Below are 12815 nucleotides of genomic sequence, written 5' to 3' on the forward strand. Positions count from 1 at the left end.
AGCCCTTGGGGGAGGAGGGCACTAAACAGAAATTGGGACTCTTGTGGGCAGCATCATAGAAGGCTCCACACCCACATAAAGTGACCTCTGGGGAACCAGCACATCTGAGGTTCCAACATCCAATAATGGGACCTCTGAAGTACTTGGCTCCATGGGTCCTAACTCCGACTAATAGGCCCTTTAACCCCTTCATGACCAGGGGATTTTTCGTTTTTCCGTGTTCGTTTTTCGCTCCCCTCCTTCCCAGAGCCATAACTTTTTTATTTTTCCGTCAATTTGGCCATGTGAGGGCTTATTTTTGGCGGGACGAGTTGTACTTTTGAACGACATCATTGGTTTTAGCATGTCGTGTACTAGAAAACGGGAAAAAAATTCCAAGTGCGGTGAAATTGCAAAAAAAGTGCAATCCCACATTGGTTTTTTGTTTGGCTCTTTTGCTAGGTTCACTAAATGCTAAAAATGACCTGCCATTATGATTCTCCAGGTCAGTACGAGTTCATAGACACCTAACATGACTAGGTTATTTTTTATCTAAGTGGTGAAAAAAAAATTCCAAACTTTGCTAAAAAAAAAAAAAAAAAAATTGCGCCATTTTCCGATACTCGTAGCGTCTCCATTTTTCATGATCTGGGGTCAGTTGAGGGCTTATTTTTTGCGTGCCGAGATGACGTTTTTAATGATAGCATTTCGGTGCAGATACGTTCTTTTGATCGCCCGTTATTGCATTTTAATGCAATGTCGCGGCGACCAAAAAAACTTAATTCTGGCGTTTCGAATTTTTTTCCCGCTACGCTGTTTAGCGATCAGGTTAATACTTTTTTTTAATTAATAGAGCGGGCGATTCTGAGCACGGCGATACCAAATATGCTTAGATTTGATATTTTTTTTATTGATTTATTTTGATTGGGGCGAAAGGGGGGTGATTTAAACTAAACTAAATGTTTTTATTTTTTTCACATTTTTTTAAACTTTTTTTTTTTACTTTTGCCATGCTTCAATAGCCTCCATGGGAGGCTAGAAGCAGGCACAACGCGATCGGCTCTGCTACATAGCAGCGATCTGCTGATCGCTGCTATGTAGCAGAAATGGAGGTGTGCTGTGAGCGCCGACCACAGGGTGGCGCTCACAGCCACCGGTCATCAGTAACCATAGAGGTCTCAAGGACCTCTATGGTTACAATATACAAGCATCGCCGACCCCCGATCATGTGACGGGGGTCGGCGATGACGTAATTTCCGGCCGCCCGGCCAGAAGCGGTAGTTAAATGCCGCTGTCTGCGTTTGACAGCGGCATTTAACTAGTTAATAGGTGCGGGCAGATCGCGATTCTGCCCGCGCCTATTACGGTCACATGTCAGCTGTTCAAAACAGCTGACATGTCCCGGATTTGATGCGGGCTCACCGCGGAGCCCTGCATCAAAGCAGGGGAGCCGGCATCGGACGGTATAGTACGTCCGATGCCGGTAAGGGGTTAAGGTGCTTGGTTCCCAGTGGTCAACCTCACCCACAAATAGTGACCCAGGGAGCCAAGTGTGACGACACAGCATTAATCTTAAAACACCCACTAATAATTTGGGACCTAAACCTTAGAGGATCCAACACCCACAAACAACGAGCCAGCACGAGACGGGGCCAACAAACATTCTCTATTTATGGTACTTGGGTGCCTTGAGATTCTGCACACCCAGTAATCACCGTTGGCTCCACCGGTCCTAACCCCTACTAAAAGGCCATCTGAGGTGCTTGGTTCCCAGTGGTCACTATCTTCCACAAATTGTGACCCTGGGAGCCAAGTTTGATGACACAGCATTTAATCTTAATTATCCAGACGTCTATCTTCAGTAGGCCAGGAGAGATAGGCTAATATATGTACGTGTCATGAGGGTGTCACGTCCCTCTGGAAGACCTGGAGTTAGACAGTCACGATGGGTAATGAATCAAAGGTCTTCTTTAGAGATGGTGATTTGTGTCCCATATTAAATGGATTTAGTTTCTTCTGGTGCTGAAGAGGTTTACGACCCATTGTAAGCTGGTCAGAAAAATGCAGATCCATTTCAGTTGCTTCTGATCTGGTCATTACCTCTACCTATATAAACTGGTCAGACCTTCTTGTCCCGACCAGTGAAAGATTCATCTTCCTGTGCTGTGTGCTAAAGCTAAGTATTTGGAGTGGAGCTGTTGTAGTAATGATCTGTGGTTTGCTGTATTATGTGTGTGTTTATCTCCTGGTCCCTATAACCATTTAGATTATTCCTCCCTATTGTTGGTTTGTGCTTCTGTATGATAGAGGTTTTCTGTTATCCCTGTTTTGTCTTTTGTGTATTGTTTACATTACATTTCTGTCCCATGCCTCCTGGGGTGGGAGAGGGGACAGATCAGAGCTTAACAGGAATATAGTAAGGTCAGAGACTTTTGCCTCTCTACGTTCAAGAGTACCCCGGGGACGGGGATAGTTAGGGTCCCATTTCCAGGGTCAGTTTGAGACCCCTCTCCCTTACTGAAGACCGTCGCAGTGTGACATTATGTTGACTATTGAATTTATGCGCTTTTCTTTGGTTGGTGAAGAATCATAGACTATTTTGTTGTTTCTGAATCGATGGATGGCTGCTGTTGCCTCTTATATCAGCTCCTACAGGTTATTGTCTGCTGTCTTTGCAAGACAGTGATGCAGGATCAGTGAACAATCGATGTTTGATAATATGTTGATTACCCATTGTATAAATCCATGTAGCTTGTTGACCTGTAAACAGTGAAGGACATACTATGCAGATTGATTAAAGGTAACCTGTCACCAGGAATACTACTGTTAACCTGCAGATATGGGGTTAATCTGCAGGTTAATAGCGTTATGCTGACCAGCACCTGCAGGTAGCCGAATGCAGCAGTGAGAAAATGATCTTTATTCTCCCCGACAGCATTCAATATTAAGTCATGGAGGCGGTGCCGGTTCAGTCACGCTCTGAGTATACAGAGCGGCTGCTGTGACCACGTTCCTGGCCCTGACTGCAAGCCAGCTGTAATGTAGATCCAGTGTCAGTCAGGGCCGGGGGCGCGTGTGCAGCGGCCACTCAGAGCGTGACTGAACTGGAACTGTCCCCGCCTCCATGACTTATTATATTGAATGATATCAAGGAGAATAAAGGTCACTTTCTCACCGCTGCATTTGACTATGTGCAGGCATCGGGTAGCATAATAAAGCTGTTAGCCTGCAGATTAACTGTTTAACTGCAGGTTAACAGCGTTATTCCAGGTGACAGGTTCCCTTTAAATACTCAAATAATGAGAGCTATTCTCATCCCACCTCCCCCTGACCTGTGGTTGATGCTGGATGGACAGTTGTGAACTAAAAAAGAAGGATCTGCCTCTGTTCCCAGTTCAATTATTCAGGATGTCAGCTTAAGGGACCACTTCCCTGGCTGGAGGAATACAGAACTGCTCCACTGACAATCAGTAAAGGCCCCTTCACATTTAGCGACGCTGCAGCGATACCGACAACGATCCGGATCGCTGCAGCGTCGCTGTTTGGTCGCTGGAGAGCTGTCACACAGACAGCTCTCCAGCGACCAACGATGCCGGTAACCAGGGTAAACATCGGGTAACTAAGCGCAGGGCCGCGCTTAGTAACCCGATGTTTACCCTGGTTACCATCCTAAACGTAAAAAAAACCAAACAGTACATACTTACCTACAGCCGTCTGTCCTCCAGCGCTGTGCTCTGCTCTCCTCGTGCACTGACTGTGAGCACAGCGGCCGGAAAGCAGAGCGGTGACGTCACCGCTCTGCTTTCCGGCTGACCGACGCTCACAGCCAGTACAGGAGGAGTGCAGAGCACAGCGCTGGAGGACAGACGGCTGTAGGTAAGTATGTAGCGTTTGTTTTTTTTTACTTTTAGGATGGTAACCAGGGTAAACATCGGGTTACTAAGCGCGGCCCTGCGCTTAGTTACCCGATGTTTACCCTGGTTACCAGTGAAGACATCGCTGGATCGGTGTCACACACGCCGATCCAGCGATGTCAGGAGGAGTCCAGCGACTAAATAAAGTTCTGGACTTTATTCAGCGACCAATGATCTCCCAGCAGGGGCCTGATCGTTGGTCGCTGTCACACATAACGATTTCATTAACGATATCGTTGCTACGTCACAAAATGCAACGATATCGTTAACAATATCGTTATGTGTGAAGGTACCTTAAGACCTCAATGACGTTTGGAGAATCCAGGTTGCGACAATGAGGTCACCTGGCCATGTATCCCAGTGGACTGTCAGTTTCCTAAGCCTGTCATTACCTCCTCTCTATGGGTGCCTGCTAAAAGGGGGGGTGCCACAGGTGAGGTAGTCGGCCCCAGAAGCCCCAAAGTTGCAGCTGCTCTAAACCTGTAAGGGTAAGACTTTGTATTTTACACCATCTTGAGTATTTTGCTGGGACTGTGCTATATTTTATTGCCTGTTGGTGGTTCAATAAAGTTTTGCCACATTGTTTTACCCTCACATTGTATTGTCTAAGTGGTATTATGCCCAATGGAAATAAGAGTGGGCGTTCAGTGAGATGAGCCCTGGTTCACGTGGTATTGGGCCAGTGGACGAGAGCACCTACTGATGGCTTGTGTCTCCACACCAAGTAATTCAGATGCCTAATTAGTGGATGTTGGAGCTTGGGGTGATTGTATTACCAAGCTAACTATTGGTGGGTCTTAGTGGATGTTGGGTCCTGTGGGTTCACTAATACCTACCAATAGTGACCCCTGGGGCCCAATACTGGATGTTGGGGCCTCAGATGCTGGCTCCCCAGAGGTCCCTATTTCTGAGTGTTAGTGACCCATTGGGGACCAGCACCTCAGTGGGCCCAACCAAAATCCACCAATAATGACTAGGAACCCAGCATTTCAGGGGGTTGTGGGCGTCAAAACAAAAATGGTGACTCTTGGGGACAGCACTTCAGAAAGCTGTACACCAACAAATAGTAATCCCTACGAAGCTTGCACAAGAGGGGGTCAGACAACCACAAATAGTGACTTCAGGCTCGAACGAACATCCACTCTTTGTAGTTCTTGGCCCCCTTGAGATGCTGGGGTCCCCATATCTTTGAGAAGCTACGGCCCCCATAGAGAATGTTTGTTGTGGTTTCTAAGGCCATTAATAATAAGAGCTGGTAATTCAGCACCTCAGAGGGCCCAACACCTATACTACTTTTTGAGGATGCCTTCAACGGTCACAGTTGCAGACAACCATGGTGGACGGTGTGTGTAAACTTATATGACATCACTGAAGCATATATAACGCATACAGGGTGGAAACCGGGATGGGTGTCGGAGGCCCTCCAGTGTACAGTTGGTGACTTTTTTGGCTTTGCCCTGGGCAGGGGTGGCTCTAGTTATGCTCCAGTTGGGAGGATTTACATACAATAGTGATAGAAAAATGTTTCCTGGTGTCGGATTATCCCTTGTTATTACACCATGATCACCCTAATCCCAGGAGTGGCTGATGACACATCACCCCTTGCAATGACTAACCTTAGGTAGCTGAAATTCTGACACTGCCTGCCCTGTGTCCAAGGGTTCCAAACTGGTGCAGGGAATAACCAGGCTGCTGTAGAACCTCTTTATTAAACATTTAGTGAATGTTGTGCCTCTCCGACACTCAGGGAGTGTGCCATCAGCAGGTACGCCACCCCCCAATCAGCGGGTGCGCCATCACACCCTTCCGAGTCAGTGAGTGCACCATCAGTCCCCCGATCAGCGAGTGCGTCATCAAACCCCCCACCCCCGATCAGTGGGTGTATCATTACTCCCACCGATCAGCGGGTGCTCCATCACCCCCACAATCAGCGGGTGCGCCATCACCCCCTCGATCAACGGGTGTGCCATCACCCCTCTGTATCAGCGGGTGCGCCATCACCACCCCATCAAGCAGGTGCGACATCACCCCCCATCAGCGGGTGCGCCATCACCCCCTCCCCATCAGCAGTGCGTCATCTCCATCACACGCTTTCATTTGTTTGTGAAGGGTTAACCTGCGGGATGGAGGGATGGTTAACCCCTTCGCAGACAGGAGCATGCAGGGGCCCCGTTGTCTCTATGTACATGCATGTGTTCATGCTTGTTCTCTGCACATCATGAGTCATTTTCTGAGGTCCATCCATGTGTAGAAAAAGGTAAGACGGGAGCTCAGCCTCCACGGACAGAAAAGTGCATAAAAAGTGGTGAGTGTGCACTGACAGGAGGGTGTGGGGAAGACGGTGGGTCCAGCCCGATTGGAAAAAAGAATGAAGAGACAAGGACACTGGTCACAGGGGCCACATAACTGTCCAATTCAGGCCATAGCTGTACTATGTTGTGCACCCTCGTTCTGCTACATGCCAGCTCCACTACAGCTGAACTGTGGTGCGCACACTCCTTCTCACATGTCCAGGCCCGACCACAGCAGTACTGTGGTGCACACACTCCTTCTCACATGTCCAGGCCCGGCCACAGCAGTACTGTGGTGTGCACACTCAGTCCACCATGTCCAAGCCTGGCTACAGCTGCAATGTGGTGCACACCCTTGTTTTGCTATACCCCAGCCAAGCTACAGCCTCACTGTGGTGCGCACCTAATTCCGCTACATCCAGGCCTGGCCACAGACACACTATTGTGCACACCTTCATTCTGCTTTGGTGAACCCTCCGATAGTCACCCTGCGCTCGTGTTTAATGGACACCAGCTCCTGTAATTGAAGGGCGCCCCCTCCGATAAAACAGAATGCTGGACACACAGGGTTGGAGCAATCCACGCTGCCCTCCCACAGACTGCGGTGCGAAACAGCATCAAAGAACCCCACACAGCCCTTCTCATAGTCCAAGCAGACACCCAGCCGCGGAGGTAGAGGAACAGTGCAGCCTGATGGGTCACGGGAGGTAGGGGTGGTGCCATGAGACTGCAGGATTTTCCCCATCCCAATGGTCAGGAAACAGAAGGAAGGAGAAGTGTCCATGGTCGCATCTTCTGCCCCTGAGTCATGGCCACTGTCTGGATCATACCTACTGGAGACAAAAGAGAGGAGCGCTGAACGCTAACTGGTACCACTGCAGCACAACACAAACATCGACAGTCCCCACCACAGCAGCACAGGATGCCCACAGAAAGCCCCCACCTCAGCAATACATGACACACACAGACAGCCCCCACCTCAGCAATACATGACACACACAGACAGCCCCCACCTCAGCAATACATGACACACACAGACAGCCCCCACCTCAGCAATACATGACACACACAGACAGCCCCCACCTCAGCAATACATGACACACACAGACAGCCCCCACCTCAGCAATACATGACACACAGACATCCCCCACCTCAGCAATACATGACGCCCACAGAAAGCCCCCACCTCAGCAATACATGACGCACACAGATAGCCCCCACCTCAGCAATACATGACACACACAGACAGCCCCCACCTCAGCAATACATGACGCCCACAGAAAGCCCCCACCTCAGCAATACAGGACACACACAGACAGCCCCCACCTCAGCAATACATGACACACACAGACAGCCCCCACCTCAGCAATACATGACGCCCACAGAAAGCCCCCACCTCAGCAATACATGACGCACACAGACAGCCCCCACCTCAGCAATACATGACACACACAGACAGCCCCCACCTCAGCAATACATGACGCCCACAGAAAGCCCCCACCTCAGCAATACATGACACACACAGACAGCCCCCACCTCAGCAATACATGACACACACAGAAAGCCCCCACCTCAGCAATACATGACGCACACAGACAGCCCCCACCTCAGCAATACATGACACACACAGACAGCCCCCACCTCAGCAATACAGGACACACACAGACAGCCCCCACCTCAGCAATACATGACACACACAGACAGCCCCCACCTCAGCAATACATGACACACACAGACAGCCCCCACCTCAGCAATACATGACACACAGACATCCCCCACCTCAGCAATACATGACGCCCACAGAAAGCCCCCACCTCAGCAATACATGACGCACACAGATAGCCCCCACCTCAGCAATACATGACACACACAGACAGCCCCCACCTCAGCAATACATGACGCCCACAGAAAGCCCCCACCTCAGCAATACATGACGCACACAGATAGCCCCCACCTCAGCAATACATGACACACACAGACAGCCCCCACCTCAGCAATACATGACGCCCACAGAAAGCCCCCACCTCAGCAATACATGACACACACAGACAGCCCCCACCTCAGCAATACATGACACACACAGACAGCCCCCACCTCAGCAATACATGACGCCCACAGAAAGCCCCCACCTCAGCAATACATGACGCACACAGACAGCCCCCACCTCAGCAATACATGACACACACAGACAGCCCCCACCTCAGCAATACATGACGCCCACAGAAAGCCCCCACCTCAGCAATACATGACACACACAGACAGCCCCCACCTCAACAATACATGACACACACAGAAAGCCCCCACCTCAGCAATACATGACGCACACAGACAGCCCCCACCTCAGCAATACATGACACACACAGACAGCCCCCACCTCAGCAATACAGGACACAGACAGCCCCCACCTCAGCAATACATGACACACACAGACAGCCCCCACCTCAGCAATACATGACACACACAGACAGCCCCCACCTCAGCAATACATGACACACACAGACAGCCCCCACCTCAGCAATACATGACACACACAGACAGCCCCCACCTCAGCAATACATGACACACACTGACAGCCCCCACCTCAGCAATACATGACACACACAGACAGCCCCCACCTCAGCAATACATGACACACACAGAGAGCCCCCACCTCAGCAATACATGACACACACAGACAGCCCCCACCTCAGCAATACATGACACACACAGAGAGCCCCCACCTCAGCAATACATGACACACACTGACAGCCCCCAACTCAGCAATACATGACACACACTGACAGCCCCCACCTCAGCAATACATGACACACACAGAAAGCCCCCACCTCAGCAATACATGACACACACAGACAGCCCCCACCTCAGCAATACATGACACACACAGACAGCCCCCACCTCAGCAATACATGACACACACAGACAGCCCCCACCTCAGCAATACCTGACACACACAGAAAGCCCCCACCTCAGCAATACAGGACACACACAGACAGCCCCCACCTCAGCAATACATGACACACACAGACAGCCCCCACCTCAGCAATACATGACACACACAGACAGCCCCCACCTCAGCAATACATGACACACACAGACAGCCCCCACCTCAGCAATACATGACGCACACAGACAGCCCCCACCTCAGCAATACATGACGCACACAGACAGCCCCCACCTCAGCAATACAGGACACACACAGACAGCCCCCACCTCAGCAATACAGGACACACACAGACAGCCCCCACCTCAGCAATACATGACACACACAGACAGCCCCCACCTCAGCAATACATGACACACACAGACAGCCCCCACCTCAGCAATACATGACACACACAGACAGCCCCCACCTCAGCAATACATGACACACACAGACAGCCCCCACCACAGCAATACATGACACACACAGACAGCCCCCACCTCAGCAATACATGACGCACACAGACAGCCCCCACCTCAGCAATACATGACGCACACAGACAGCCCCCACCTCAGCAATACATGACGCACACAGACAGCCCCCACCTCAGCAATACATGACGCACACAGACAGCCCCCACCTCAGCAATACATGACACACACAGACAGCCCCCACCTCAGCAATACAGGACACACACAGACAGCCCCCACCTCAGCAATACATGACACACACAGACAGCCCCCACCACAGCAATACATGACACACACAGACAGCCCCCACCTCAGCAATACATGACACACACAGACAGCCCCCACCTCAGCAATACATGACGCACACAGACAGCCCCCACCTCAGCAATACATGACGCACACAGACAGCCCCCACCTCAGCAATACATGACACACACAGACAGCCCCCACCTCAGCAATACATGACACACACAGACAGCCCCCACCTCAGCAATACAGGACACACACAGACAGCCCCCACCTCAGCAATACATGACACACACAGACAGCCCCCACCACAGCAATACATGACACACACAGACAGCCCCCACCTCAGCAATACATGACACACACAGACAGCCCCCACCTCAGCAATACATGACGCACACAGACAGCCCCCACCTCAGCAATACATGACGCACACAGACAGCCCCCACCTCAGCAATACATGACACACACAGACAGCCCCCACCTCAGCAATACATGACACACACAGACAGCCCCCACCTCAGCAATACAGGACACACATAGACAGCCCCCACCTCAGCAATACATGACACACACAGACAGCCCCCACCTCAGCAATACAGGACACACACAGACAGCCCCCACCTCAGCAATACACGACGCACACAGACAGCCCCCACCGCCACAGCACAGGATGCCACAGACAGCCCTCACCGCAGCAAAACAGGACGCACACAGACAGCCCCCACCTCCACAGCACAGGACACCCACAAACAGCCCCCACCACCACAGCACAGGACGCCCACAGACAGCCCCCACCGCCACAGCACAGGACGCCCAGACAGCCCCCACTGCTGCACCACAGGACGCCCACAGACAGCCCTCACCGCAGCAAAACAGGACACACACAGACAGCCCACACCTCCACAGCACAGGAAACCCACAAACAGCCCCCACCACCACAGCACAGGATACCCACAGACAGCCTCCACCACCACAGCACAGGATGCCCACAGACAGCCCCCACTGCCACAGCACAGGACGCCCACAGACAGCCCCCACCGCTGCAGCACAGGACGCCCACAGACAGCCCTCACCGCAGCAGCACAAGATGCCCACAGAAAGCCCCCACCGCAGCAAAACAGGACACACACACAGACAGCCCCCAGCTCTCCAGCATAGGATGCCCACAGACAGCCCTCACCGCAGCAAAACAGGACACACACAGACAGCCCCCACCTCCACAGCACAGGACACCCACGAACAGCCCCCACCACCACAGCACAGGACGCCCACAGACAACCCTCACCGCAGCAAAACAGGACGCACACAGACAGCCCCCACCTCCACAGCACAGGACACCCACAAACAGCCCCCACCAGCACAGCACAGGATGCCCACCGACAGCCCCCACCGCTGCAGCACAGGACGCCCACAGACAGCCCCCACTGCCACAGCACAGGACACCCACAGACAGCCCCCACTGCCACAGCACAGGACGCCCACAGACAACCCCCACCGCTGCAGCACAGGACGCCCACAGACAGCCCTCACCGCAGCAGCACAGGATGCCCACAGAAAGCCCCCACCGCAGCAAAACAGGACACACACACAGACAGCCCCCACCTCTCCAGCACAGGATGCCCACAGAAAGCCCCCACAGCAGCAAAACAGGACGCACACAGACAGCCCCCACCTCCACTGCACAGGACACCCACAAACCGCCCCCACCACCACAGCACAGGATGCCCACAGACAGCCCCCATCGCCACAACACAGGACGCCCAGACAACCCCCACTGCTGCACCACAGGATGCCCACAGACAGCCCTCACCGCAGCAAAACAGGACGCACACAGACAGCCCCCACCTCAGCAATACATGACACACACAGACAGCCCCCACCACAGCAATACATGACACACACAGACAGCCCCCACCTCAGCAATACATGACACACACAGACAGCCCCCACCTCAGCAATACATGACGCACACAGACAGCCCCCACCTCAGCAATACATGACACACACAGACAGCCCCCACCTCAGCAACACATGACACACACAGACAGCCCCCACCTCAGCAATACATGACACACACAGACAGCCCCCACCTCAGCAATACAGGACACACACAGACAGCCCCCACCTCAGCAATACATGACGCACACAGACAGCCCCCACCTCAGCAATACAGGACACACACAGACAGCCCCCACCTCAGCAATACACGACGCACACAGACAGCCCACACCGCCACAGCACAGGATGCCACAGACAGCCCTCACCGCAGCAAAACAGGACGCACACAGACAGCCCCCACCTCCACAGCACAGGACACCCACAAACAGCCCCCACCACCACAGCACAGGACGCCCACAGACAGCTCCCACCACCACAGCACAGGACGCCCAGACAGCCCCCACTGCTGCACCACAGGAGGCCCACAGACAGCCCTCACCGCAGCAAAACAGGACACACACAGACAGCCCACACCTCCACAGCACAGGAAACCCACAAACAGCCCCCACCACCACAGCACAGGATACCCACAGACAGCTTCCACCACCACAGCACAGGACGCCCACAGACAGCCCCCACTGCCACAGCACAGGACGCCCACAGACAGCCCCCACCACAGCAAAACAGGACACACACACAGACAGCCCCCAGCTCTCCAGCATAGGATGCCCACAGACAGCCCTCACTGCAGCAAAACAAGACACACACAGACAGCCCCCACCTCCACAGCACAGGACACCCACGAACAGCCCCCACCACCACAGCACAGGACGCCCACAGACAGCCCCCACCGCTGCAGCACAGGACGCCCACAGACAGCCCCCACTGCCACGGCACAGGACACCCACAGACAGCCCCCACTGACACAGCACAGGACGCCCACAGACAGCCCTCACCGCAGCAAAACAGGATGCACACAGACAGCCCCCACCTCTACAGCATAGGACACCCACAAGCCGCCTCCACCACCACAGCACAGGACGCCCACAGACAG

The 12815-nt window shown here is 52.9% G+C and overlaps 1 protein-coding gene across 4 annotated transcripts in view; it reads right to left on the minus strand.

Annotated features, from left to right (window-relative positions):
* Nucleotides 1-5584: 5584 nt before the first annotated feature.
* The window catches only part of TRIM46 (tripartite motif containing 46), a 78042-nt gene continuing 70811 nt past the window's right edge, over nucleotides 5585-12815 (minus strand). For 2 of the 4 annotated variants that reach the window (XM_069768924.1, XM_069768915.1), the window contains exon 10: nucleotides 5585-7014. In XM_069768924.1, coding sequence (XP_069625025.1) covers nucleotides 6639-7014 — 376 coding nt within the window. In that variant the 3' untranslated portion in view covers nucleotides 5585-6638. Of the gene's footprint in view, nucleotides 7018-12815 lie in introns of all 4 variants that reach the window. The other 2 variants (XM_069768905.1, XM_069768896.1) reach the window with 1 other exon arrangement.

Source organism: Ranitomeya imitator, chromosome 1 (genome assembly GCF_032444005.1).
Source record: "Ranitomeya imitator isolate aRanImi1 chromosome 1, aRanImi1.pri, whole genome shotgun sequence".
In the NCBI taxonomy this organism is placed as follows: domain Eukaryota; kingdom Metazoa; phylum Chordata; class Amphibia; order Anura; family Dendrobatidae; genus Ranitomeya; species Ranitomeya imitator.